This window comes from Enoplosus armatus, chromosome 16, assembly GCF_043641665.1.
Source record: "Enoplosus armatus isolate fEnoArm2 chromosome 16, fEnoArm2.hap1, whole genome shotgun sequence".
NCBI lineage: Eukaryota > Metazoa > Chordata > Actinopteri > Centrarchiformes > Enoplosidae > Enoplosus > Enoplosus armatus.
Genome location: NC_092195.1, coordinates 8,398,229 through 8,421,701, shown reverse-complemented (window position 1 = coordinate 8,421,701; position 23,473 = coordinate 8,398,229). Strand labels below are relative to the sequence as shown.

At 41.7% G+C, this 23,473-nt stretch overlaps 1 protein-coding gene across 1 annotated transcript; it reads left to right on the top strand.

Moving 5' to 3' along the window:
- The first annotated feature begins 233 nt into the window (after nt 1-233).
- On the top strand, nt 234-14,486 carry satb1a (SATB homeobox 1a). Its single transcript, XM_070921409.1, has 11 exons — nt 234-324; nt 948-1,177; nt 1,535-1,711; nt 1,794-1,920; nt 3,018-3,141; nt 4,330-4,441; nt 5,031-5,566; nt 7,602-7,799; nt 9,079-9,234; nt 12,144-12,347; nt 12,841-14,486. The coding sequence occupies exons 2-11, from the start codon at nt 961-963 to the stop codon at nt 13,726-13,728; spliced, it is 2,739 nt and encodes a 912-aa protein (XP_070777510.1). The 5' UTR covers nt 234-324; nt 948-960; the 3' UTR covers nt 13,729-14,486.
- Nucleotides 14,487-23,473: the final 8,987 nt, after the last annotated feature.

The window sequence follows — 23,473 nt, the reverse complement described above, 5'->3', positions numbered from 1 at the left end:
GTATTGTTCGCTGTGGATGGGAGGTCGCTCTGAACTTGCGCTGAGGCCAGTGTATCATTACACCGAGAGGGGAAGCGCGGCCGGAAAACAAGGAGGGACACGGGCTGAACTACTCAGACAGTAAACACGAGATAATGTCGATGTTAAACACGCGATTAATGTGAGTAAAAAGGACGCACGCCGACAGCCAAGGGACGCGTTTCTGCTCCTCAACTGGAGATCAATGGAAGCGAGGATAACATATGGATACAGCCGATGCCTACGGGAATGGGCTGTTGATGTATGATGGCAGGTCGGACATGCACGCTGTGCCGACTGAAACAGGTTGGTTTCGCCTCGATCAAACTTCAGCGGAATCAGACGTGGGACGATTAGCGCGCATTTAGGTGCCGGAGATGAACTGAATCACTGTCGCTTACAGCGGCGCGCCTGGAGATGACAGCGGGTTTATTATGGAAAATTGCGCTCTATCGTTCACTGGACTTTTTTTATATACTGGATTTAGAGGGTTATCCTAATCGCTGCATCTGGGTGAAGGTCATCCCCTAATACTGATCCGGATATCCTTCAGATCTGAGCGTGTGTGTGTGAAAATTGTGCTTTCTAATTTCCTTGTTAGACACAGAACTGTAAATGACTGAAACAGCTTTCTGTCACACTCTCTAGACACTCACCAGGTATGCAGATATACTTCTTGGTGTTCTCAGTGTTCTTTTTATTATTATTATTATTATTATTATTATTATTATTATTAATTACTGGCTAGACATTATGGACTGATGTAGCCTATTCTACCGAGATGAAAACATTTCACTGCAAAAGTTACTTTAAAATATATGTAATATCCTCTAGGAATACAATAGGAGGTTAAAACACCAAAGGATCACTGCTGACCACCACAGACATACTATCAAAATAATGTGAGTGATTCTGTGTCTCTGTATTAGTGTGAGAGCACAGATGGACGCCCTGTGTAATGGAGCCAAGAAACCTGAGGGCAGTGATCCCGTTGTAGACCCCCGGCCCCCTCCTGCCAAGCTGGCTCGACTGGAACAAAACGGAGCAGGACCCTCGGCCCAGGAGAGGAGCAGGCAGGGGAGCCCCGTGGGCAAAAACCCCTGCCTGGCCCAGAAACCCACCACAGCGAGGCCACAGAGCAAGAGCTGGCACAGCAAAGGTACACGGGCTGATAAGGGGAGTTTTAGCTACACTTACTTGAAACATGATATTACAGATTGGGTCTTTAGTTCAGTGATTAAGACTCCTACGTCTTATATTTGATATGTCTAATAACTATGTGGGGTTCCTGGGAGGTATTCTCATTTAGATTGGGTTCGTTGTGATTAGATTTTAGAGAACATTGCAAGTTTGGAAATTCAAAAACGTGAATCGCATATATTTGGTTTAAAAAACAACAACAACTCAATATATGACTTCATAATGAAATATAAGCTGATGGTCATGGTCAGCTAAGACTATACGTTGCAATCTCCAATGTTATGCTGTATGATATCATTTGTGTCCGTCACCTCAGGGAGCCTGCTGCCGGTGTTCTGTGTGGTGGAGCACAGGGAAAGCCCTCTGGAAAGAGAGAGGAGAGAAGAACATGCTGAGTTTGTGTTGGTCAAGAGAGATCTGCTGTTTAACCAACTGATAGAGATGGCCCTGCTGACACTGGGCTACTCACACAGCTCTGCTGCACAGGCCAAAGGTACAAAACACAAACATGCACAGAGTCAAAGACACAAGTGCATTGTTTTCTCACAATTTTCACTTTTTGTGTGCATGTGCAGGTCTGATCCAGGTGGGCAGGTGGAACCCGGTGCCTCTGTCCTGTGTGACAGACGCTCCTGATGCCACAGTGGCTGATATGCTGCAGGATGTTCACCATGTTATCACCCTTAAAATACAGCTGCTCAGGTAGGGAGCTGACTTCACATCTATAAATATGTCTGTCTACAGTTACAGTCACACACTCTAAATTAACTGTAGGTGTGAATGTGAGCCTGAGTGTGTTTGTCGTGTGATGGACTTGAGTATTTCACCCAGTGCATGCTGGAAAAGACTCCAGCTACCCACCATCCCTCATTTGTATTAGGAAAAGAAAATAGCCAAAGGGCATGGACCAAATCAGACCCATACAAAATCTATTTTGGTGTGCAGTCTCCAGCAGAGAACGATACATTTCCTGATTTCTGACTATTTTAATGCCATTAGATTAAGTTTAATGACTGATTTTATTTGCTTCTTGCAATGAATATTGATGAGAATTTTAATAGTGGAAGACATTAAAAGTTATTTCCTGTAACATTTTTGAATAATAAATGTCCCTTCCATTGTTTTGACAGTGGACTTTTAGTTGTGACATATATTGGGTCTTGGGTCTGATGCACCATGAGAAGAGTTAGGACAGTGCAGCTTATATATTACTACAAGATACAAAAGTATATATATGTGTATGGGTCCACAGCAGACATTTTGACTTCATAGTAGGAAAAACACAGGCGTTACTAATAAGATTAACAATGGCTAACAATGGAAGCAGCTAAATGGAATTCAGACATCATTCATTTTATTATTTTCACCTGTGACTGCGCCTTTTCTACTGTGACATGTCAAAAGGTCTTCTGTAAAAAATGGCCTGCTGTCTCAAAGAAAGAAGGAGGTGGATCATGTACATTTACCCTGTGCTCACATGAGTTTATTCATTTAATTCATTAGTGTATTGAGTGCTTTAGTTTCCTCCCACAGCCCAGACTCTCATTCACATCCTTGACTGTGTGTGTGTTAGACTGGAAACTCCAGTTTCAGTGCATGCTGGGAGAGGCTCTATATAAGCAAGTAAAGACGTTTTAGGGATATCTTCTGTTTAAAGGGGCACTCCAATGATTTAACACATGAAGTTCACTTGTCACAAGAAGCACTACCCAGCCTGAGAAAACAGTTGTATGTCCTCTGTGGCTCTGAAGGGAGCTTTCTTAAGTCATCAAAATGTTTTTAATTTGCTCTCCGTGTAGCTGTCCCAAATTGGAGGACTTGCCAGCAGAGCAGTGGAGTCACTCAACAGTGCGAAACGCTCTGAAGGAGCTCCTTAAAGACATGAACCAGAGCACCCTGGCCAAGGAGTGCCCACTGTCCCAGGTACAAGACACACACACACACACACACTAACAAACTAATACAAAACATTAATATACGAAGAGAGAAGAGAAATTGGACCAAAGTTGAAAATATCTACTATGCATGTAAAGTCTTTGCCCTTCCATGACCTGCGAGTGTGTGTGCGCCTACTTTGACACATGAGGCTGAGCAAACGTGTGGTACAATAGTTAGACAGGAAGTCCAGATGCAGAGGTAGATAAGGTGTGGGGGCAGAGCGTGAGAGAGAAACAGATAAAGAGAGATGGCTATCTCTTAAAAAGCCCTACTGCCTGCCTGGGCTGCTGCCTATCTTGATGCTTTCCACTGCCAACCTGTCTGCCTGTCGCTCTGTCTGTCTGTCAGCCTCACTCTTTGGTATTTAGCTTTTTCTGAACTCTTGGCTGATTCAGCAATAACATCCGGATCTGGTTTTAAGATCTTCAGTTCAATGTGTGTTTAATTAAGCAAATACAGACACAACCGCAGAAATAATTCCACATGCAGTATTTGGGGAAGGCCTCTTTATGAATATTCATAATGATCAACTTAGTCTTTCTGTTATTTTGCCTGAGGGTGCGTAGGACATCTACAGTTTGATAAAGAGAAATTGCTCACTATCTCTCTCTTCTTCAGATTCCTTCCTTCTCTGCAGATCTGATACCAGCCAATCCTCCCTCCCCCATCTTTCCTCCCCCATCTCTCTCTCTCTCTCTCTCTCCTATCACTCCCTTTACCACCTCTCTTGTTTGCAAGAAGCGGATTAAAATAAATATGAGAAGATGAAAGGTGTAATCAGATGTAAAGATTGCAGAAGAGGACGGTCTTTGGGGAAAAACTGTGTGTGTGTGTGTGTGTGTGTGTGTGTGTGTGTGTGTGTGTGAGTGAGTGAGACAGACAGAGAGGCATAGTCTCTGATGACCTCTAGTGTTCTGTTTGATTACACACGCACATGCACACACACACACACATGCATACACATGCTGTACATACACACAATGCGCACACATGGAGCTCACACACTGACACACTCATCTGTCTTTATTATCCTATTTACCTGGGGGTCTTTTTAATAACACAGATCTGAGTTCATTATTATCAGATGTGTGAACAGCTGAGACACCCAGGCCGCCCATAGCAGGAGCTTGGAAAATGTAATACACTTCTATTGTCTTTTCCCTTCTGTTTCAGAGTATGATATCATCTATTGTAAATAGCACTTACTATGCAAACGTCTCAGCTGCCAAGTGTCACGAGTTCGGTCGATGGTACAAGCACTTCAGGAAGACCAAATGCTTCAAGGGTGAGAGATTTCAATCAAGTCTGCAAACATAAAGTGTGCGTGATAAGTCTTACAGCATGTCCTAAATCCATACTACATACCAATTCTATACAGTATATACTACACACTAATAGTATACTGTTTTAGCAGTTAGACAAACACTTTTTTTACTAACATGATATTATACAATACATCAAATACTTACTTACTAAATACATACTTCAAACTGCAAGTTTGAAATGTCGATTAAACTTTACAGAGAAAAAGCAAAATGTTTTCAATATTTTTCTTCTCCAAAATGTTTCTGGAGGTGTCTCACAACAACCCACAATTTATTTAAAAATGTCCATTGTGAACAGCTTCTCCATGTAATTTGTGCATTGCGTTGTGGGAGAACAGTGTCTGTCAGCAGCACACTCAAAAATCAGTCATATTTAGTATGCTGTCTGATTTGAGTATACTTCATTTTGTCTTTCCCAGTGTGAACACACCACATACTCAAAGCCTGGCCGGCTTAGAATTAGTATAGAGTGCGGGTTTGGGACACACTGTTGGTATTTGTTGTGTTAATAATTGTACATCTGTCTTTGCTTTCCTTTTCCTGCACCAGAGATTGACAGCTTCTCTGACCAGCCCACACATATCACCCTCACCCAGCAGCCAATCACAGGTAGCCCGGCTGATCAGAGCTCCACCCTTCTTTTCTCTCGAGGAGAAGTAGCCAACATATGTGGCCATTCCCCCCTCGGCCTGCGCCCTCACGGGTTGGTCACCCAACCTCTCAGCTCCCAAATGGTCAACCAGCAGCTGGTGATGGCCCAGTTCCTCAACCAGCAATATGCTGTTAGCCGCATGCTAGCTGGCCAGGGTCTCTCACCGTCCCCACAGCAGTATCTCAACCACCCGCCTGTAGGGAGGGCTCCTGCCAAGGTCTTCTCCAAAGCCCCTGATTCCCAAGCCCCGCAGCAGGCACACTGTGGCCAAGGGGGAGGCCCTGCAGCCGGGCCCCAGAACCAGACCTCGGCTGGGTCTTCTGTGGGGCCAACAGACGTGCCAAATGACATCTACCACGGTGTGAGGGAGGAACTGAAGAGAGCAGGCATCTCCCAAGCCGTCTTTGCCCGGGTGGCCTTTAACAGGACCCAGGTATGGAACACACACATCACACGCTGTGATCTGAATGAAAGGTGTTGAAACTCATAAAAGGCTTCAACTGTTTGCTGGTGATTATCTTTTGGAAGTGTTTTCTGGTGTCGCGGTTGTAAAGTGTTTTCTGTGAATATGTGTGTTTGATAGCTGGTACATTGGCATGGCCTTTGCCGCAGTGCCCCCTCCCCCCATGCATGTGTGTACGTATGTGTGTGTGTGTGTGTGTGTGTGTGTGTGTGTGTGTGTGTGTTTGTTTGTGCCAGCTCTCTGCAGCACAAAGCTGGTGCCAGCACTGAAGCAGCTGCTGGGCCAACTAATCACAACCCCTTAGAGAAATGCTGTCTCCCTCTCTACCTCTTCCTCTATCTCACTGTCCCTCCATCTTGCCACCTTTCATGCCCGTCTGTTTGTTTAATATCAACCTCTGACTGTCACTCCATCTTTTCTTTTTATCTTACCCTTTTTCCTTCCCTTGGTCTCCCTCATTTTATATCCATATCTCCCTCCGCCATCGCCTAAAATGCCACGTTATCTGTGTCCATCATCTTACATTCACCACCACACCCACAGAAACAGGGCTCAGAGGACAGGCTAAGACCATTGTTATCATTATTATTACCGCCACTACCGTCATTTTCATCACAATAAGCAGAGCTAGTTATTATCCACCCCCATGTTTCCCCATTGCCAAGTCCATGGGGCTTCAGTGCCAGCCATACAAGTTGGGCACGATGCCAAGATGCCATATAGAAGTGAGGGGCGCATTTGTCATTTGGCGATTCACGTAAAGCCTCCATCTATTTGGAAGGAGGGGTTTGCTGAGTGGATCCAAAGATGATCCATGATTTGAATAAGACGGCTGCTTCCTCTCTTTCCATTTCACTGCCAGCGTGAAATCTGATTTCTTTTCATGGAGGAAGCCCTACAATCTGCATGTGATGTTTGAAGGCTTTCCTGCATACACAGATACACCCAGAATAATGCTAGCTCTACAGGCGAGTAGTGTGCTTAGTACTGACTGGGAACTGGCTCTGTATCATCTATAGCTGTGAAACACTAAACCGCAGGAACTTGACAAGGTGCCTCTTTGAATGAGATCCAGAGTTGGATATGAGGAGCTTTTGCAAAATTCCTTCAGGCATATGAGAAACTTCATATTTGGCATCTTTATGTAAGGATAAGAAAGATCTTTAATATGAGATCTATCATGATATCCTCTGTATGTGTGATGTGTAAGGTGTCAACACACACTCTGGGAGCAGCATCTGAAAGATTGTCTGGGTCTTTGAAATACCAAAGACACTTAACTATTCTTTGTGCCTAAATATTGATTTCAACATAAAAGAAATCTATGGAAAGGTAGATTTGGTTTTAAATTGGACTCACAATGGACTCACAATCATCCCTCTGTCTAATTTAATGTTTTCATCATAAAATGTGTCTGCTTTGAGAAAATGTTACAGTTTAACACAGTAGTTCGACATTTTGGGAAATGCTCTTGTTCGCTATCCTGCTGAGAGTTAGATGAGAAGATCAAGACCACACTCATGTTTATACGGTAAATATGAAGCTGCAGTGAAGAAACAGCTCTGCTTAGCCTAAAGACTGGAAACAGGGACACAGCAAGCCTGGCTCTGTCTGTTAAAACTGAAGTGTAATAACAACAACTTGTGGTTTCCAGTCTACATGCTCAGCTAAGCTAACCTCAGCTGGCTGTTGCTTTATATTCAACAGACAGATATAAGTGGTATTGATCTTTTCATCTAACTCTCAACAAGAAAGTGAATGAAAGCTTTTCCCAAAATGTTAAAATATTCCATTCAAGACTTTAAATTGAAAGCACGGGTGATTAGAAGCTGAAAGGAATATAACTTTGATGGTAACCCCCACAATATTTTCACACCCACGAGCCAATATACACCTACACATCTGAATGAATTGGACATTGCATGCATTATTATGTATGGCTTGCTTATACTTATCATTGAGTATCGACTGTGTGTGTATGTGTGTGTGCGTGCGCCTTTACCAGGGCCTGTTGTCAGAGATTCTGCGGAAGGAGGAGGACCCTAAACACGCCTCCCAGTCTCTGCTGGTCAACCTGCGGGCCATGCACAGCTTCTTGCAGCTCCCCGAGGCTGAGAGGGAACGCATCTATCAGGAGGAGAAAGACAGAAGCCTGTCTGGATTCACCCCCAGCTGCAATAACACACCGCCAAGACCCACACAGGTCAGCCAGCCAGTGGTAGAATGTAACTACGTACTGCACTTAAGTACAAATTCGAGGTACTTGTACTTTACTTGAGTAATTTCCTTTTATGCAACTATATGCTTCTACTCCACTACATTTCAGAGGTAAATATTGTACTTTTACTCCACTCCTAAAATACAACATACACAGTAATGCATAATATTAATCTAGAAACATCATATATAATAGTAAAACACTGACAGGGAACATTTCTCTGCATGACTACTTTTGATACCTGAAATTTTGCTGATACTAACACTTTTACTTAATAACCCCTTACTTCTTCCACCACTGCAGCCAGCAGACAGACTGAGAGAGACAGAGATGAAATCAAACATCAGTGTCACAAAGCTGCTATGAAAGATTTTAACTAATGTGTTTCTTATGAAAAAGCACTTAAGTATTGAAGAGGGAGAACTGTTACTTAGCTGAATTTCTACTCAAGGAGATGTTGTATATCTCAGCAAAAGTCAAATGTAGCAGATTTTATATATACCCTGAATGGATGATTTATAATACATTTGGTGATACCTTACCTGTTAAAGCCCTCATCAGGTCAAAATTGTAATTTGACCAAATGCCTCCAAAAGTAATGACATTTGCATCAGCCTCAGCTGCACTTTGTGTTTAATGCAAACACACTAAACTAAGATGGTGAACATGGTAAACATTACACATCATTGTGAGCATGTTAGCATATGGATGCTAGCATTTAGCTCAAAGCATGCAGCTAGCATGGCTGGAGACTCTTAGTCTAGTTATCATGTCATGTCATCATTTTACACAAAACAACAGTTTTATAACATACGCGTGAAAACAAAGATGATAAGGATTTCATTTTTCCAATACTGCAGTGCAGGAAAGATGATGAACTGTGTCTCTCATCTCTACATTTTCTCCCTTTCTGGTATAGCCAACTCCCTGTGCGCACCACTGCTGACTCTCTCTGTTGGCATGGAGCGGGTGCAGACTGCCACATGTTTCCTCTAATAAACATGAAGCTGCCAGCTGCTTCTCCTGACAGGGAGGAGCTTCACCTCCAGGGAGTATCATGTGCATTGGTTCATGCTGCCCCCCCCCTTCGTATAGGCAACCCTAGGGCTGCATAAAGGACATGATTCTTCACCGGCTTCCCATTTCTGAATACTTAAAAGTGTGTTTGACGTAGCGCCTGGCCAAGCCACGATTGTCTTTGCATTCACATTTATAAATAACACATTATTTTTGTCTTTCTGTCTTCTCGTCTGCCTCTTTTTAGGCGAGACTGTCCCCAGTTACAGGAGACAGAGGGTTGAGGACAGAAAGTTGTGTTCTCAATGTCAGCGCTTCAATCTACGAAGAGATTCAGCACGAGATGAAGAGAGCCAAAGTGTCTCAGGCTCTGTTTGCAAAGGTGGCCGCCTCCAAGAGTCAGGTACTCGCTTGCTTGCTGGTGTGAATCTCATGAAGATGTCCTATGTTCATTTACACATTCATATTGCACCCAATCGTTTCTATTGCTTGATTGTTCAAATGTAGCTTTTCTTGTGAATCCATCTCCTCAGTTAAAGCAGGGATGCTAGTGTGTGTGAAGGAAAGCCCAGATAATCAACCAGCAGCTGTACTCTGCAGAGGACTATCATCAGTGCATCAGACTGCTATTGTGTCCTAAATTATCGCTTTAATAGTCACCATACAAAAACAGTGCACACACACACATACACACCACTCATTTGTGCACATAGACATACTGTACGAGCACCCGCATGCACACACAATCCCACAAACACACACAGGCAAACAAATGCACTAATACACACATACGCACACAGGCATGATTTGAGTGTTTATTGTTCTCATTTTTATGGCGGCCCCATAAGCTTGTTATTGCCTTTTGTTTTGAGGATAATTTCCCTTCATGGAATGGGGGGATTTTAGCTGTCTCATTTTCTCTTCCTCTCGTGTATGTCTCCAATTTTCACTTTTCTGTCTGCCTTTCTTTCCTTCTTTCTTCCTGCCTTCTCTCTGCTCATCATGAAAATGTTTGGAGGTCATTCAGCAGTCATGCCAGTACAGACAGGTGGTCCAAAACCCCTGAGGTTCTTATTCTATCTATTCGCTGGCCTCCCTTTATACTTTACTTTCTCTATTTTCTCTTTACCTCTCTCTTTTCTCTCTCTCTTTTTTCTCTTTCTCTCTCTCTCACACTCTCCCTGTATTACCCGGCTGTTTGGCAGGCAGAACCATGCTGGATCTCTCTGTTCTATCTGCACTGTGCATCTGGATGGTATTGTGTGCTAGACTTGGTCTACAGCCAGGTGTGTGTGTGTGTGTGTGTGTGTGTGTGTGAGAGAGAGAGAATCTGTGTGTGCACATCAGCCTGCTTGCAAACGTAATCATGCTCCAGTTCATGAATCTGAAACTCGCTTGGCTTTACGTTCCTCAATCTGCCACTCACAGGTTTCTTCCCTCGTGGTGGAGAAAATCATTCATATATTGGGTTATTTATATATGGGTTATTTGGGTTATCTAGCCAATAAGAAAATCTCACCATCATCTTCTGGCTTTGCCATTAAAGCAGTGGTGCTCAGCTTGTCTCACCTTGGGACCCACATTTTCCATGGTCGCAACCCAATTTTATAGCATTCAAACCAAGCAAATTTATTTAAAAAAAATAGGCTAGTAAACATACAATGTCACCATGCCCTTTTCTTAACATAAACATACACATATCTTCATCCCTGCATTCAGAGAGGGTGCTGTGCTCCAAAATGCCATGCAGACTTCTGTATCTAATAGGAGAGTGACACACATCGACACATAAACACACACCGCCATAGCATTACATAAGCACACTCACATAAATATGTGCACACAAGAGCACAATACACAATCATACACAGAGGAGCAGTCATACCAATAATAAACACACAAATACAATGTAATCTTCTCTTTTTTTTTTTACATAAAATATACACAGATTTCCATCCCTGCATTCAGAGCACATTACTCCAACAACATGAATAACATCTGAACATCACAACTGCACGCTGCTGATTCTTATGAATATTAATAGAATTAACATAATAATACATACAACTGTGTTTACACACACAAAATAAGTAAGGCCTACAAAACTGGCCGTTTTCACTTAACAGACATTTGTGGAAGTTAATGAGATAGTTATAGATGTGCTTTACTCCTGAGAAGAGTTTCAATGTCTGGGGTGACGGTAGACAGAGCTACACTCAGATCATGCTCAGTGTCTAACCTGTTCCTCTGCTTTGTATTGAGCCGGACCAAAATAGAGAAGCCACTTTCACACAAATAGGTAGGGCTGAATGGTAGGAACGTTTTGACTGCATGAGTGGCAAGGGACGGATACTCAGCCATCACATCGTTGCACCAGAACTGGGGGAGGCTTACCTCATGGTAAACTTAGCCTGTCACCTTTCAATCAAATGTTGGTGTTACCATGACAATGGCTAGCCTACTGCAAGTCTTTCATGCACATCTGTCAAATGAAACTCCGACATCAGACAGCAATGCATTTAAAATAGATTTTTTTTTTTTGACCACACACTCTGCGACCCCTCCAGAACGAGTCTGCGATGATCCACCAGCTGAGAAAGCCAGCATTAGAAGATTTTCAAAACACTTAAATGTGTTACAGAAATTAGGCAAAGGCATACAAAGTTAAACCTTTTAAGTTGGACAATGCGTGTTTCTGAGTGGTGCTGTTAGTCGCTTCACGCTCACCACAACATCATTCATCCTTTTTGACTCGTAATTAGGCAGAAAGACCCTAAGATATTGATAATCTGAGGTATATGAAGATGAGCTTGTTGATATAAAAATATTCTCCATAATTAATGAACAAATTAACACAATTATTGACTTAATTAGCATGGCTAATGGTTATGTTTATTATATCGTGGCAATTATGGCAGGACATTAGGCAGCTCAACAGCTTTTTGTTGTAACATAGTTGATCACGCAAGAGATATTTTTCTTCTTGCTTTCTCTTGCTCTACAGAGTTGTCAGATCTGGGCAGATAGATTTGCACCAAAGGAGCTTGTTAGGTGTCAGGGTCATGTTTAAGCACACCTCAGAAGTATGGATGTGTGCTAACATATTGTCTTGACCTCTGGGTGAAGGAAAGGCCATTTAATGACCACAGAGCACATTTGTGTTTGCCCCAGCAAACACATTAATACACACTAATATCTGCTTACACCTACATTGTAGTGTGTTATAAACCATTTATCAAATGTTTATATACCGCTTATAAATGCTAAATAGAAAAAAAAACTTACAGTCAAAGTTACCGTCTGCTCCTGTAGGGCTGGCTGTGTGAGCTGCTGCGTTGGAAGGAGGATCCCAGCCCAGAGAACCGGACCCTGTGGGAGAACCTGTGCATGATCCGCCGGTTCCTCAGCTTGTCCCAGACTGAACGAGATGCCATATACGAACAGGAGAGCAGCAACACGACGGCACAGCAGCACTGCACTGACAGGCTTACACTGCTCAGCCATGACAACACACTGGTGAGACAATACACAATATCATTACACACAGACTGTGGGTTCTTTTTTCATGTTATGTTACCAGCTATAGAAACAGTTTGAAATAAATAAAAAATAAAAAACACGAACAGAAAAGGCTCACCGGTTTGATGCCAGTTCTCTTTCACATCCAGTCTAAAATGAATAGAGCACATTTCATTACGCAGTGAATGAATTATTATATATGCATTACTACATTTTTAAACTGAATCAAATAATGTTCCATAAAAAAAATGCAAATAAAGAAGCCAAAACTGTACCTTATTTGTAGATCTTTGAGCCAATCATATCAATGTATTTGTATCAATCATACAAATACATTTCTGTCTAAGTGGACTTCACTTCACATCACCTACCATTAAAATGAAACATAGAAATGAAATGAAAACTAGCTGGTGTTGAAAATATAAAACCCAAAACACTAAGTACGACTTTTTACTGTAATTGCTCCTAATTTCTCTTTTTCTCTCGTCAGTACCAACGTAACTCTCCGCTGCCACAGCAACACCATCTTCAACCCCATCAACCCCTGCAGCCGGAGGCAGGACCTCACCTGTCTCCACGGCAACCATGTGCTGCATCACCAGCCGAGTCTGAGGCTGGGGGCAACTGGGCGCACATGAGAGTACGTTTGCAGGGCCGGGGTAGTAGTAACGGCGAGAGAGGGGACAGTAAAGACTGGGTGGAGGGGGGACAAGGGGAGAAGAGCAGTTTTGTAGGGGACTGGGGTGGCACTGGTAGGGTAAGGGACAAGGGTGCGGAAAGCAAGGAGCAGGTGAGGGATGGAAATGTGGGCGAGGGAGGAATTAATGAGATCACTGGAGATAGCAAAGAGGGCAGGGTTAAGGAGAAGCTCACCAAGAAGTGGCCCGGCGAGAGGGATGAGGACCAAGGAGTGGCTGGGGTTTGTTCAGAGGCAGATAATGAGGTCCAAGGTGGAGATGAGGTCCAAGGTGAGGGCTTAAGAGTGTCCCACGAAGCACTAGGAATCCTGCAGAGCTTCATCCAGGACGTGGGCCTCAACCCAGACGAGGAGGCGGTCCACACCCTGTCGGCTCAGCTGGGCCTGCCCAAACAAACCATCCGAAGATTCTTCAACAGCCAGGACCATGACCAGCATCAGCACAGCAGCCAGAGCCCAAAACACAGTCGAGACAACAGGCACGGCTGTGCAGACCCAAACCTCTCCCAGACAGACGTGACTGCGGAGGAACAGGAGGAGGAAGGTGGAGAGACTGAACAAAAGGAGGAGGAGAAGCAAACAGGGAGTAATGAGGAAAGTGAGATAACTGTTTTGAAAGAATCAGATGTTGGGACTCAAACCATTCCCCCCATGAAGGAGGAGCAGGAGAGTTACATCTAACCCAAATACATGCAGTATGATGAACAAGAGCCACCAAGATGTTTCACATCATTGGTCCACATGCAACTCAGTCGCTGTTACATACTGTGCAAGTACTGACTCACAGTGTTATATAGGTGTGTGTCCTTAAAAGCTGTGGACTAAAAGCTGACCTATTGTATATGTTTATAGCACAGCTTAGAAGGATACTGATGTTTATACCCGGACAGTACACCTACATTATACTTAGGAAGCTGTCCTGTGATTTGAGAACCCCTACTGCACTAGAGACAGAAGATAACTGTGACAATATGTGCAGATAATGTCATAACACATTGTTTTCTGTGTATATATGTGTCTGGATGAATGGGTACCCCAATACAAAGAGCCTCAGAATACATATCACTGTTAAAAAAAAGAGTAAGTGTAAGTGTAGTTGGTTGGACTGATCTAAAGTTCGAGAAATGTTCATGCCAGAAATGCCTTGTAGAAAGTGGCACTGCCAATCTGTTTTTTTTACGATCAATATCTGCATTATTTTAGTTTTTGCTATATTTTAAGAGTGCTTTGTGTTTTGGATCAGTCGTTTTAAAAATTCAACTGTTCCCTTCAGGAATCTCACTGTTATATCTGTTCTTGTGTCTGTCACATTGTATTAAAAATCAACTTTGCTGATTCTGTTTTAAATGAAATGACAGCTGAATTTGTGAATGACATGTAGCATTTGGAATTAACCCTTTCACAGACGACAGGGCATCCTCTGCATTTTCTTTTTACAGCAGTGCTTAATAAATCAATAGATGAAACAACATTACCAAACTGATCAACATATGGTCATGTAAAGTGTCTCTACTGCAAATTATTTATTCACAATGTCAAGTTTTGTTGAGGTCTAATGTGCTCCTGAACACATCATAGTTTACATACAGTATTAGGCATTATATATTTATTGATGCATGAATCTATAAACTTCTATCCCAAAATAACCGTTATTTTAGGAGTGTTATGTTTACACATCTTGTGGTTGTTATATTGTACTGATTTATCGTCATACATACTTTAGCAGAGACAGACACAATAATGATGAAGCGTTTCCCTGAAAGTTTGCTTTGACACGGTTCACATGGTTCACACGAAGCGTGCTGTAAGAATGCTCAAAGTTGTGTTTCTCCATGAAAGAAAGATTGTGGACTATAAGTATATGACTGAAGCCGTGCAGACGTGTACACAAAATGTTAAAATTAAATCATAGAGTTTTCATTTGTAAAAATTAAGACTCATTCATAATTGCACTGTTCATTACTTCTACAATCTGTTGTGCTGTTGTGTGTAGCATGTGATCTTCCAGTTGGAAATATTTTTTTCACAAATAATGTGTTTGAGAGTCCAGACGCTTGGACGGATAACTTTTAACATAAAAAAAAAAACTTCAGTTAATCTAACTTAACCCTCTACTGCATACATTACATTAAAAATATATTTCATCTTATTTCATGGAAGATTGAGGCTCTCTGATAATCTGAAAATCTGTTTCAGAGCATTTATTCAGTGAAATACATTAGAAATAAGCATTCTTTATTTTTTAGTATTTGTTCAGAACATTTGTATTAGCACAGTTTTAGTCACTGTATCGTAACAGATTGTGCAGAAAGCACAATTTAGCCCATAAAATGCCCCAGTGTCCATTGACTGTGAATTTCAGCCGATATGTTTATAAAAGACATTGACCATTGTATTCATTTTACATCACATCTCAAGTCCTTCACTGAGCACAATACTGCTCTGAAAAGAAGCCTATCTGCGAGAGAAAACTCCATTATTATTTTATTTTTTTCCTCAAAAGCATCAAATGCTTCTTTAGAGGTTCATACACATGTACATATTGTATTGTCAAGTTCAAGTTATCTCTATTTTAAACATGCAAAAGAGTGACATTTATCTTCCACTCAGACCATGCAGTCACTTCACTTGTCTTCCTGAAAGGAGCCCCCTGTCTGAGGTACAGAAGTGTTCTGTTGCCTGAGGGCAGCGGTGTGCAGTAGAAGGCTATACTTTGTTCAGCATACATTTCACATATCTCTTTTGTTGTATATATTAACCAAATAGAAAGTGGAAACTTTTCTCCCCCATACAAACAGTAACATATGATGTTGCTCACCAGGACACTCAGGTTTAAAACCTCATGTGATAGAATCTGAGGGAACACACAGAGGCTGAAATAGCTAGGAGGGCATCATGCTGTTTCTGCTGCCTGGCGGATAAATAGATGGCTGTTTTCTTTCTAAGTGGCATAATATCATCAGATGACATTTGCACTTTTAAAACATTCAGTTGGGACGTGTTGGTTGTACGGAATTGGATTTGGGGACAGTCTATGAGATTTATCACACTAGAAAGGCTCATCGAAACAAGCAAGTAAATAAGAGATGAAGCTCATTTATCAGACTGCTATTTTAAGACAAGCAGAGGGCTGTTGTAAAAGACCCATTAAAGATTGAATCATTGGTTCTGATGTCCACTTTCTGTACTGGTGTTATAGAGTTAGCACTGATGATTTCCTCTCATATGACTGTGTCTATGTTGGTGAATTGCTGCCATTGTTTCCAGCCATCAGACAATATTCTTCTGTGCTGATCACTAGGACTCTCTGTACCAGTGGATCTGTGTCTCTGCACAATCACATGCCCCTTAGTGCTGACAGTGTTTTCTATCTTCTGCCTCTTTTTTTCTTCTTCTTTTATTCTATCCGTCTCCACTGCTATTTCCACCTGTGTTTCTGTCTGTCTCTGCTCGGGACTTTTCACGGTGCAACATTCAAGCCCCATTTGGTCAGAATAGCTTTATCGAGTAATTCAATAAAGCTATGCTCTTTTCTGTCATCTGTTTCCATGGTGATACCTTAGTCGGGGCCAACAAGAGGCCATGAAAGCCTCATCATCAGTAATATTAGCTATAATAATGATGATAATGGCGCTCTCGAAATGCCATGCCTGTGATGATGATGATGATGATGATGATGGTGGTGGTGGTAATGGCGATGATGGTCATTATGACTGCTTTGTGTTAACCCCCACCACCACACATGCACACACACCACTACTGTACCATTAATGTCTCCAGCTGTGCATACTCTCACATGGACTCCTACATTTTTCCTGTCATGGCATCTTGCTGCTGGTTTAGTTTTGTTTTTGTGTCGTCTGACTTGTCACTTTGTGATAAAGGTGTTTGATAAAAGCACTCTACAGATAAACTTGACTTGCCTGACCTCAGAAATTGCTGCAATTACGTCTCCATTAAACGGTCCTAATTAACCCATGTCATAGAGCCCCTTCAGTGTTCTTGCTTATTTGTGATTTTATTTCTCCTCTGTGATGTGATCCACCACAACCATTCTGTTTCTTTCTTTCTGTCTTTCTATTTCTTTATTCACAATCTCGCCACCCATATTGTTTTTATTCAACACTGAAATACGTTGCTGCTACTTTGATTCAAATAAGGACCCTAAACGCCACATTTGGTATGCTCATACATTGTAATTGAATTTGTAATCTCCTATTCGATTTTATCTCTGCAGTTTGAAGTCGTTGAACATCTTCGGAGCAACCTCAAGAATCAATTTCCAAACCTGTCTAATGGGATTGACGTGTGACTGAGAAAAAGACAAGTGTGGGGCTGTGGAAAGCACAGTGCAGGGCGCATTCAACATGCTTGCCATGAAGTTCAAAGAGGACAATCTAGGAAGGTATCTGAGTCCTCCTGTTTGCGGTCTCTTCCTACAACAGGGGTGGAGCTATAAATGAGCCTATCAATTATTGGAAATATTTACAACTTCTTATAGTGTATGTTTCCGATCTTTGCCCTCACAGTTCAAATTGGCTCCCATAACTACTGTATATACTGCAGCTTCACCAGAATTAGGTTGTTAAATCTGTACAACTTTCTAAAACAGCATAAAGGGTTTATAAGTTGTAACTAATGACTTCATTAAAGCTTAATAAAAGCATTGATAAAATCAACTTTTGGGTGCCCAGATTGTCTCATTGGTTGGTTTTTATCCTCCTCCAGCAGGACAGGTCTTTCCATCAGGTAAACTCCTCCAATGCACCTCTGACCTCTGGCCTTATGGAGAAGAGCTGCAGAGCATCCAAAACAAAATCAATTTCTCAACAACTAATTCACAACTGCAGATGTGGTTATTTTATAAGACGTTATTATTGACATTATAAGCAGGTGTCCTGCTGGAGGAGGACATACACCAGCCATAGAGTTTCCACAACCTGGCAACTCAAAGGTCGTTCTAACCCTCATCATACCAACTTATTTATGAAACCACCATCATAGCAAAATGTTCACTTATTTATTGTCAGAACAGTATTAGTTATCTAATTAATGTAAAAACAGATTATTATTATTTTAGGAAAGTTACAGTTAATTTGCATATTGTGTCATTTCTGACTTTGACCATTATCTTACCTTAGGAAGAGCAGCATTTAGGGTCGTCGACAGAGCACGTGAGGAAATCTGTGTCTGCTGCATCTGTGTCAGCCTCCTTCAAAATGACTGACCGGGTGCCTAATCGACTAATCGTTGCGGCTGTAGGTCTACTGGTACATTTAATGCACATTTAATATTTGTAGCCTACTTGTAAATGCATTTGTAAAGTAAAGTAAAGTACAATATTTCCAGTTAAGTAGCCTATAAAGTGGCATGGGAAGAAAATACTCAAGTGAAGTACAAGTACCTCAAACTTGAGTAATTGTACAAAGTTACACTCCACCGCTGTATTTCAATTACTGTAAACCAAAGCCTCACGAGTGAAAACTATTTTGACTTCATTGCACTAAACTGCGGAGCACCATGAGGAGCACAGGTTACCTGCAGACAGCGGCATCACCAGCCCCAGCTCGCCGGTCACATGATCAGTCAGCTGGTCTTGAGCACATCCGCCTGACCCGCTACTGTTTACAAATCAGCAGACAGCCCGACACAGCAGAATGAGGAGTCCTGCGTGATCTGAACAGGTACCTGAACCGCACTGACAGCCCACTGCGGGTTACGGATGACTCTGTGGCACTACTCACACTTATATTAGCCCGTGTGCGTGTGTGTTTGTGTGTGTGTGAGAGAGTGTGTTGCGAGTTTGTCCCATGGCTTACATTATAGCAGCTGTGTGTCGGAAGTGAGGACAGGCCTGTGCATCGGATCGGTTACAACTTGCTAACAGCCAGGCTAACGCCACATTATCTTACCTGCTTCCTGACACCTGTAGTTATATCCAGTCAACACTGACAACCACAGCGTGTCATTGTACGTCTATTTAACTAGCTTACCCCTCAGTTAGCATTGTTAGCCGACGCAGGATACAGGCTAGCTTAGCTGTTGTTTGGCGTTTTGCCCTGCCTGCATCGATAATCCCTCTGGTTGTCACCATCCGTGCTGCATCAAAGACGGACGCTGCGTGCATTGAACGTGAAGTTATAGGTACACTGTCAGTGCTGGCTATTCATTATGGTGTCAAAACTTTAGAAAGCTATTTTTTTTTTCATATAACGGTTCCTCTTTATGACAGGTTTGCTAGTGTAGTGTGCCACACACCAGTTTCCTCGGGCTGGCCCACTCTGCCTGACAGATTTAGTGATGTGTTCAAGGCAGTGCAGAGGTTTGGTAAGAGCGAGCACTGCCTTCCTGCACGGTTTAATGCGGTTTTCACACATCTCTCCACACTTCCCAGAACCAGTCCGGCACAAGTATGCGTGCAGGGAGAGTACAGTATGAGTGGCTGCAGGCTCTTTCGGACAAGAGACAAAAACCAAGAGCTGTGTTGTTTGCATTTTAACTCTAGGAAGGAGGGACACTGGCTCATGACTGACACTAACCTGCGTGTTGTGTTGGGAGACAATAGCTGCCCTGTAATGCACATGTCTGCATTGACAAGTGAGAGGAAATATGTTGTAGGTCAATGGTGGGGACATTTGTGATACTTGCTGATCTTCACAGTCTGTTTCTGCAAATCAGTGAGTGTTCCTGCACGTTTAAAGGTTTCTTCCTCTATTGCAGTGGTTCCCGACCTTTTTGGCTTGTGACCTGTTAATATATGTGTAGGCCTACTTGTGATAAGTAAGTGAATTGTGAGCAGTTTGTTTTTGCGGTATTTAGAAGCCTTGAGATGTAAAATCAGTAATCCACAAGAAAAAAAAGATAAGAATAGAGTAAAGTCTGAAAGGAATGATTTTTCTCTGCTTTCCTATCCAACTCACAACCCCTTAGATTTATGTTGTGACTCCTTGTGGGGGTGTAGATCCCCAGGTTGGGGTATACAGACAGATATCTGTCAGATTCCATCTCTACTAATGTATTTGGTAATTGAATCAGTCAAGACCCAGCAAGTTCATGGTATTTTGCCAAGGTTAAGGTCCCAGACATGTTCTCTTGCAGGGCATGTGACTGTGAAGGCTCCTGGGCTGCTACTGCGTGCTGAAGTAGAGGCATGTGAGTTTGTTTAGCTGGGGTGTTTCAACTTTGACTAAACTGCAATCTGCCGCTCCAAATGTAGCTGCCAGTGACAGCTCCTCTTGTCGCCGCTTGCAGAATCCTGTTTGAATATTCATCCTCTAAAGAGCCCATGAACTGATTCTGAATCTATTTTACATTAAACTGCTCTGACAATGAGCTCAAATGAAGACTAGTGGACTGGTTCAGCTAATGACTAATGTTATTAGTAAATGCTTAAAAGTCTGGACATGTATGAGAAATGATTTAAAGCATTTTCCAGAGCTGATAACAAGCCTGCAGCCTGTTCATTTCAGAGGAGCTGCAGTTGTAATTCAGTCAGATGTCTCCAAATGGAAATTCTGCAGGCGCTTCAGCAAAACATTTAATGCAGTTTAATCTGGGTTTAGTTTCAGAATAGTTTAGCCTTTGTGCCTTTAGGCCAATGAGCTTGGAGCGGGCTGAAGCTTTTTTTTTCTTCATGTCGGCTCAACTTGGACGTGGGATCTTTTAGCATGTGGTTGTGCAGCCGATACATGAACAAAACCTGCCTCTGCGTTATGAAGAAGAGCTGGAGAGAATTTGAGTTTGTCAACTTGGCTGCTGTGTTGATGTGAACACCTCGCCTCCTTTGCTGTTCAGCTGATCCGCGGCTCTGAAATATTCTCACGCCCCGAAAGAATGTGATGCTGCCTGGCTTTGATCAAGTGGGAAAAACAGAGAAGTGGAGGGAAGCTTTAGGGCTCAAATACGGTGATTACTGTGGTCACTTTGAGACTGACTGTGTGTTAAAGGGAAATGAAATGTTTTGTAGCACACATTGAGGATTATTGAAGGAAGAGGCTGTTTGACTTGACTTGATCGGCATTGCTCCTTTTGAAATCATGCTTGAGGCGATAACTTTGAAAAAGAAAATGGTTGAGCAACCTGAGTATGTGTAACAAGGTAATGTAATGGCTACTGTTTGGGTTTAGCTTGACGGGGCTGTTGTTGTGAATCCCGGGAACACATCTTCTACCTCAGAACAGATGGACGCATTTGTCTGTTGATTTATTTATGCATTTCATTATGTATTGATTTGATTATTTCATGAAAGATTCGTGTTTTGAATTATTGAGTTGTCTCCAGGTGCTGTGGATTAAATTATGCAGAAGCTAATTTGCCTTGATTATTATGTTGTAAAGTTAGGATGGCGTTTTTTTTTACGTACGACTCTGGGAAGAGGCAATGAAGGCAGCAGAAGGCTAAGACAAGACTCGCTTCAGGCAAGACTGTGCTAACGCGGTGAGGCCTCGAGTCTTTCATTCACTCACAAAGGCTCACACACACAAGACATGCCTCATCAAAGGTGGCAGTGAGATATCTGTGAAGGCCTCTTTGGAAAGTTTAGAATGGCTTTTTATTTTTGGAAAGGAGGGACACAGCGCTGGATGTGTTTGCAGGCCTGTAGGGAAAAATATGCCTCAAAATATCTCTTCCTCTCAAATGTTTTGTCAGATAGTGATAATATGAATTAATATTCAGTACGAGGTGACTACTGTTGTATTTGAAGTTGCTCAGGAGAGTTTGATGCCAATCTTTTAAAGTAAAACTCGAAAAACAGGCTATTATTGGAGACACCTATTCACAACATTTCTCTGTCTTTCCCTATAGTTGTGGATTAGTTCCGATTATTTAATGGGATAATATTCTTTTTATGAGGGAAGGGAGAAAAACCCCTCTGACTTAAGGAGAGCATTATTCGTTGAGGGGAACAGATGTTTCCTAAGAAAACAGGCACATACATTATGCATATAAAATTATTTCTATTTTGATGGCATGTGTAGCTGATTTATCGAGCGGTGTTCCATTCACATGGTTAATGGGTTTAAGAGATGCCTTTGTTGTGTTATTTCCACAATTAATAAAGCGAAAGGAAACATAATACTCTGTGGAAGCGTGCTATTCTGTAGGCCTGTGTATTAGGCTAACCATATTCATAAACGTGGAATAATCCCAAGCTGGATAAAGAATGGAGGCAGAATTGTTTAACCTAGATTGTGATGTCTCGCAGAGAAAGTTAAACTTCTCTCATAACTGTGATTGTTGGCAGAGAGGCGTTGGCTCAGGGTTTACCTGCTGAGAATTTTAAAAAGGCTGTACAGTTTTTTTGTAATGTTTGTTGTGTTTGTTTTAAACATTGGTATTTGTGGTTAGCACATACTTTTTCACTAATAACGAAGACCTTCAAACTGTTACAATATTGATTGCAATATTGATTTTCAATAGAATCCTACTTTGTCTGCTGCTCAGTGTGACTCTTAGGGCTGCAACAACAACAATTATTTGTGTTATCAATTAATCTGCAGATTATTTTCTTGATTAATCTATTAATAGTGATATTTATTGTTAAAACTTCCCACACTGATGTCTTCATGTGTCTTGTTTTGTCTGACAAACAGTCCAAAACCCAGAAGATATTCATTTTACAACGATAGAGAAAAGCAGCTAATCGTCAAACTGAAGAAACTGAAGCCACAGAATGTTTTGCAATTTTGATTCATTTTCAGATAATCAACTGATTTCAGATAATCAAATAATTGTTCCTTTACCAGTAACTATTCACTATTTATTGCTACATGAGTGCATAGTTTTCTTGCTGCTAGCTAACGTCTGAAATGTCCTGATTATTTACATTATAACCACTTCTGGCCTGAACTGGAAAGTGGCCTGATTCTTTCTGGTTAGATGTCGATGGTTGCTGTAATTATCAGTGTCGAGATTATTATTGAAAATAACTATATAACTATAACTGGTCCGATTGCATTCTGTGCTGCTCACATTTTAATTTCATGAGCAACAACAAATTTTCTTCAAAATGTTATAGTTCCTTAATAACTTCGGATACATGGTTAATACTGTCTATGTGTTATGTAAAGACCAGTCTGTTGGCATCAAAATATTTAATTAATGCATTAATTTGCCTACTTAATGACCTCATTAGCATTGCTGCTTATGTTTAATATATCACAGCGAGCATGGCGGGGCATCAGGCAGCTCAAGTGCTTCTTGTTAATTTAAGCCATTCTTCACTGGCTGTAATCAGTGTCACTGTTTTACTTTATGCTGCAAAGTTGTGTTAAATGCAAAAGGTGTTTGTGATCACCGTAACGCAAAGAACCACAAAGTCACTGATAACTATTTATGAATATTTATGTCAATTCTTCATTATACATCCTGGTTTGATCCTCATAACGATGGTATATAGTGAATTAGATGTCAAGCTTAATGCAAA

Coding starts and splice junctions, on each gene's coding strand:
- satb1a (XM_070921409.1), top strand. CDS start 961: ATGGACGCCCTGTGTAATGGAGCCAAGAAACCTGAGGGCAGTGATCCC. Junction 1,712..1,793: donor CTCTGCTGCACAGGCCAAAG/GTACAAAACACA, acceptor GTGCATGTGCAG/GTCTGATCCAGGTGGGCAGG. Junction 3,142..4,329: donor AGGAGTGCCCACTGTCCCAG/GTACAAGACACA, acceptor CTTCTGTTTCAG/AGTATGATATCATCTATTGT.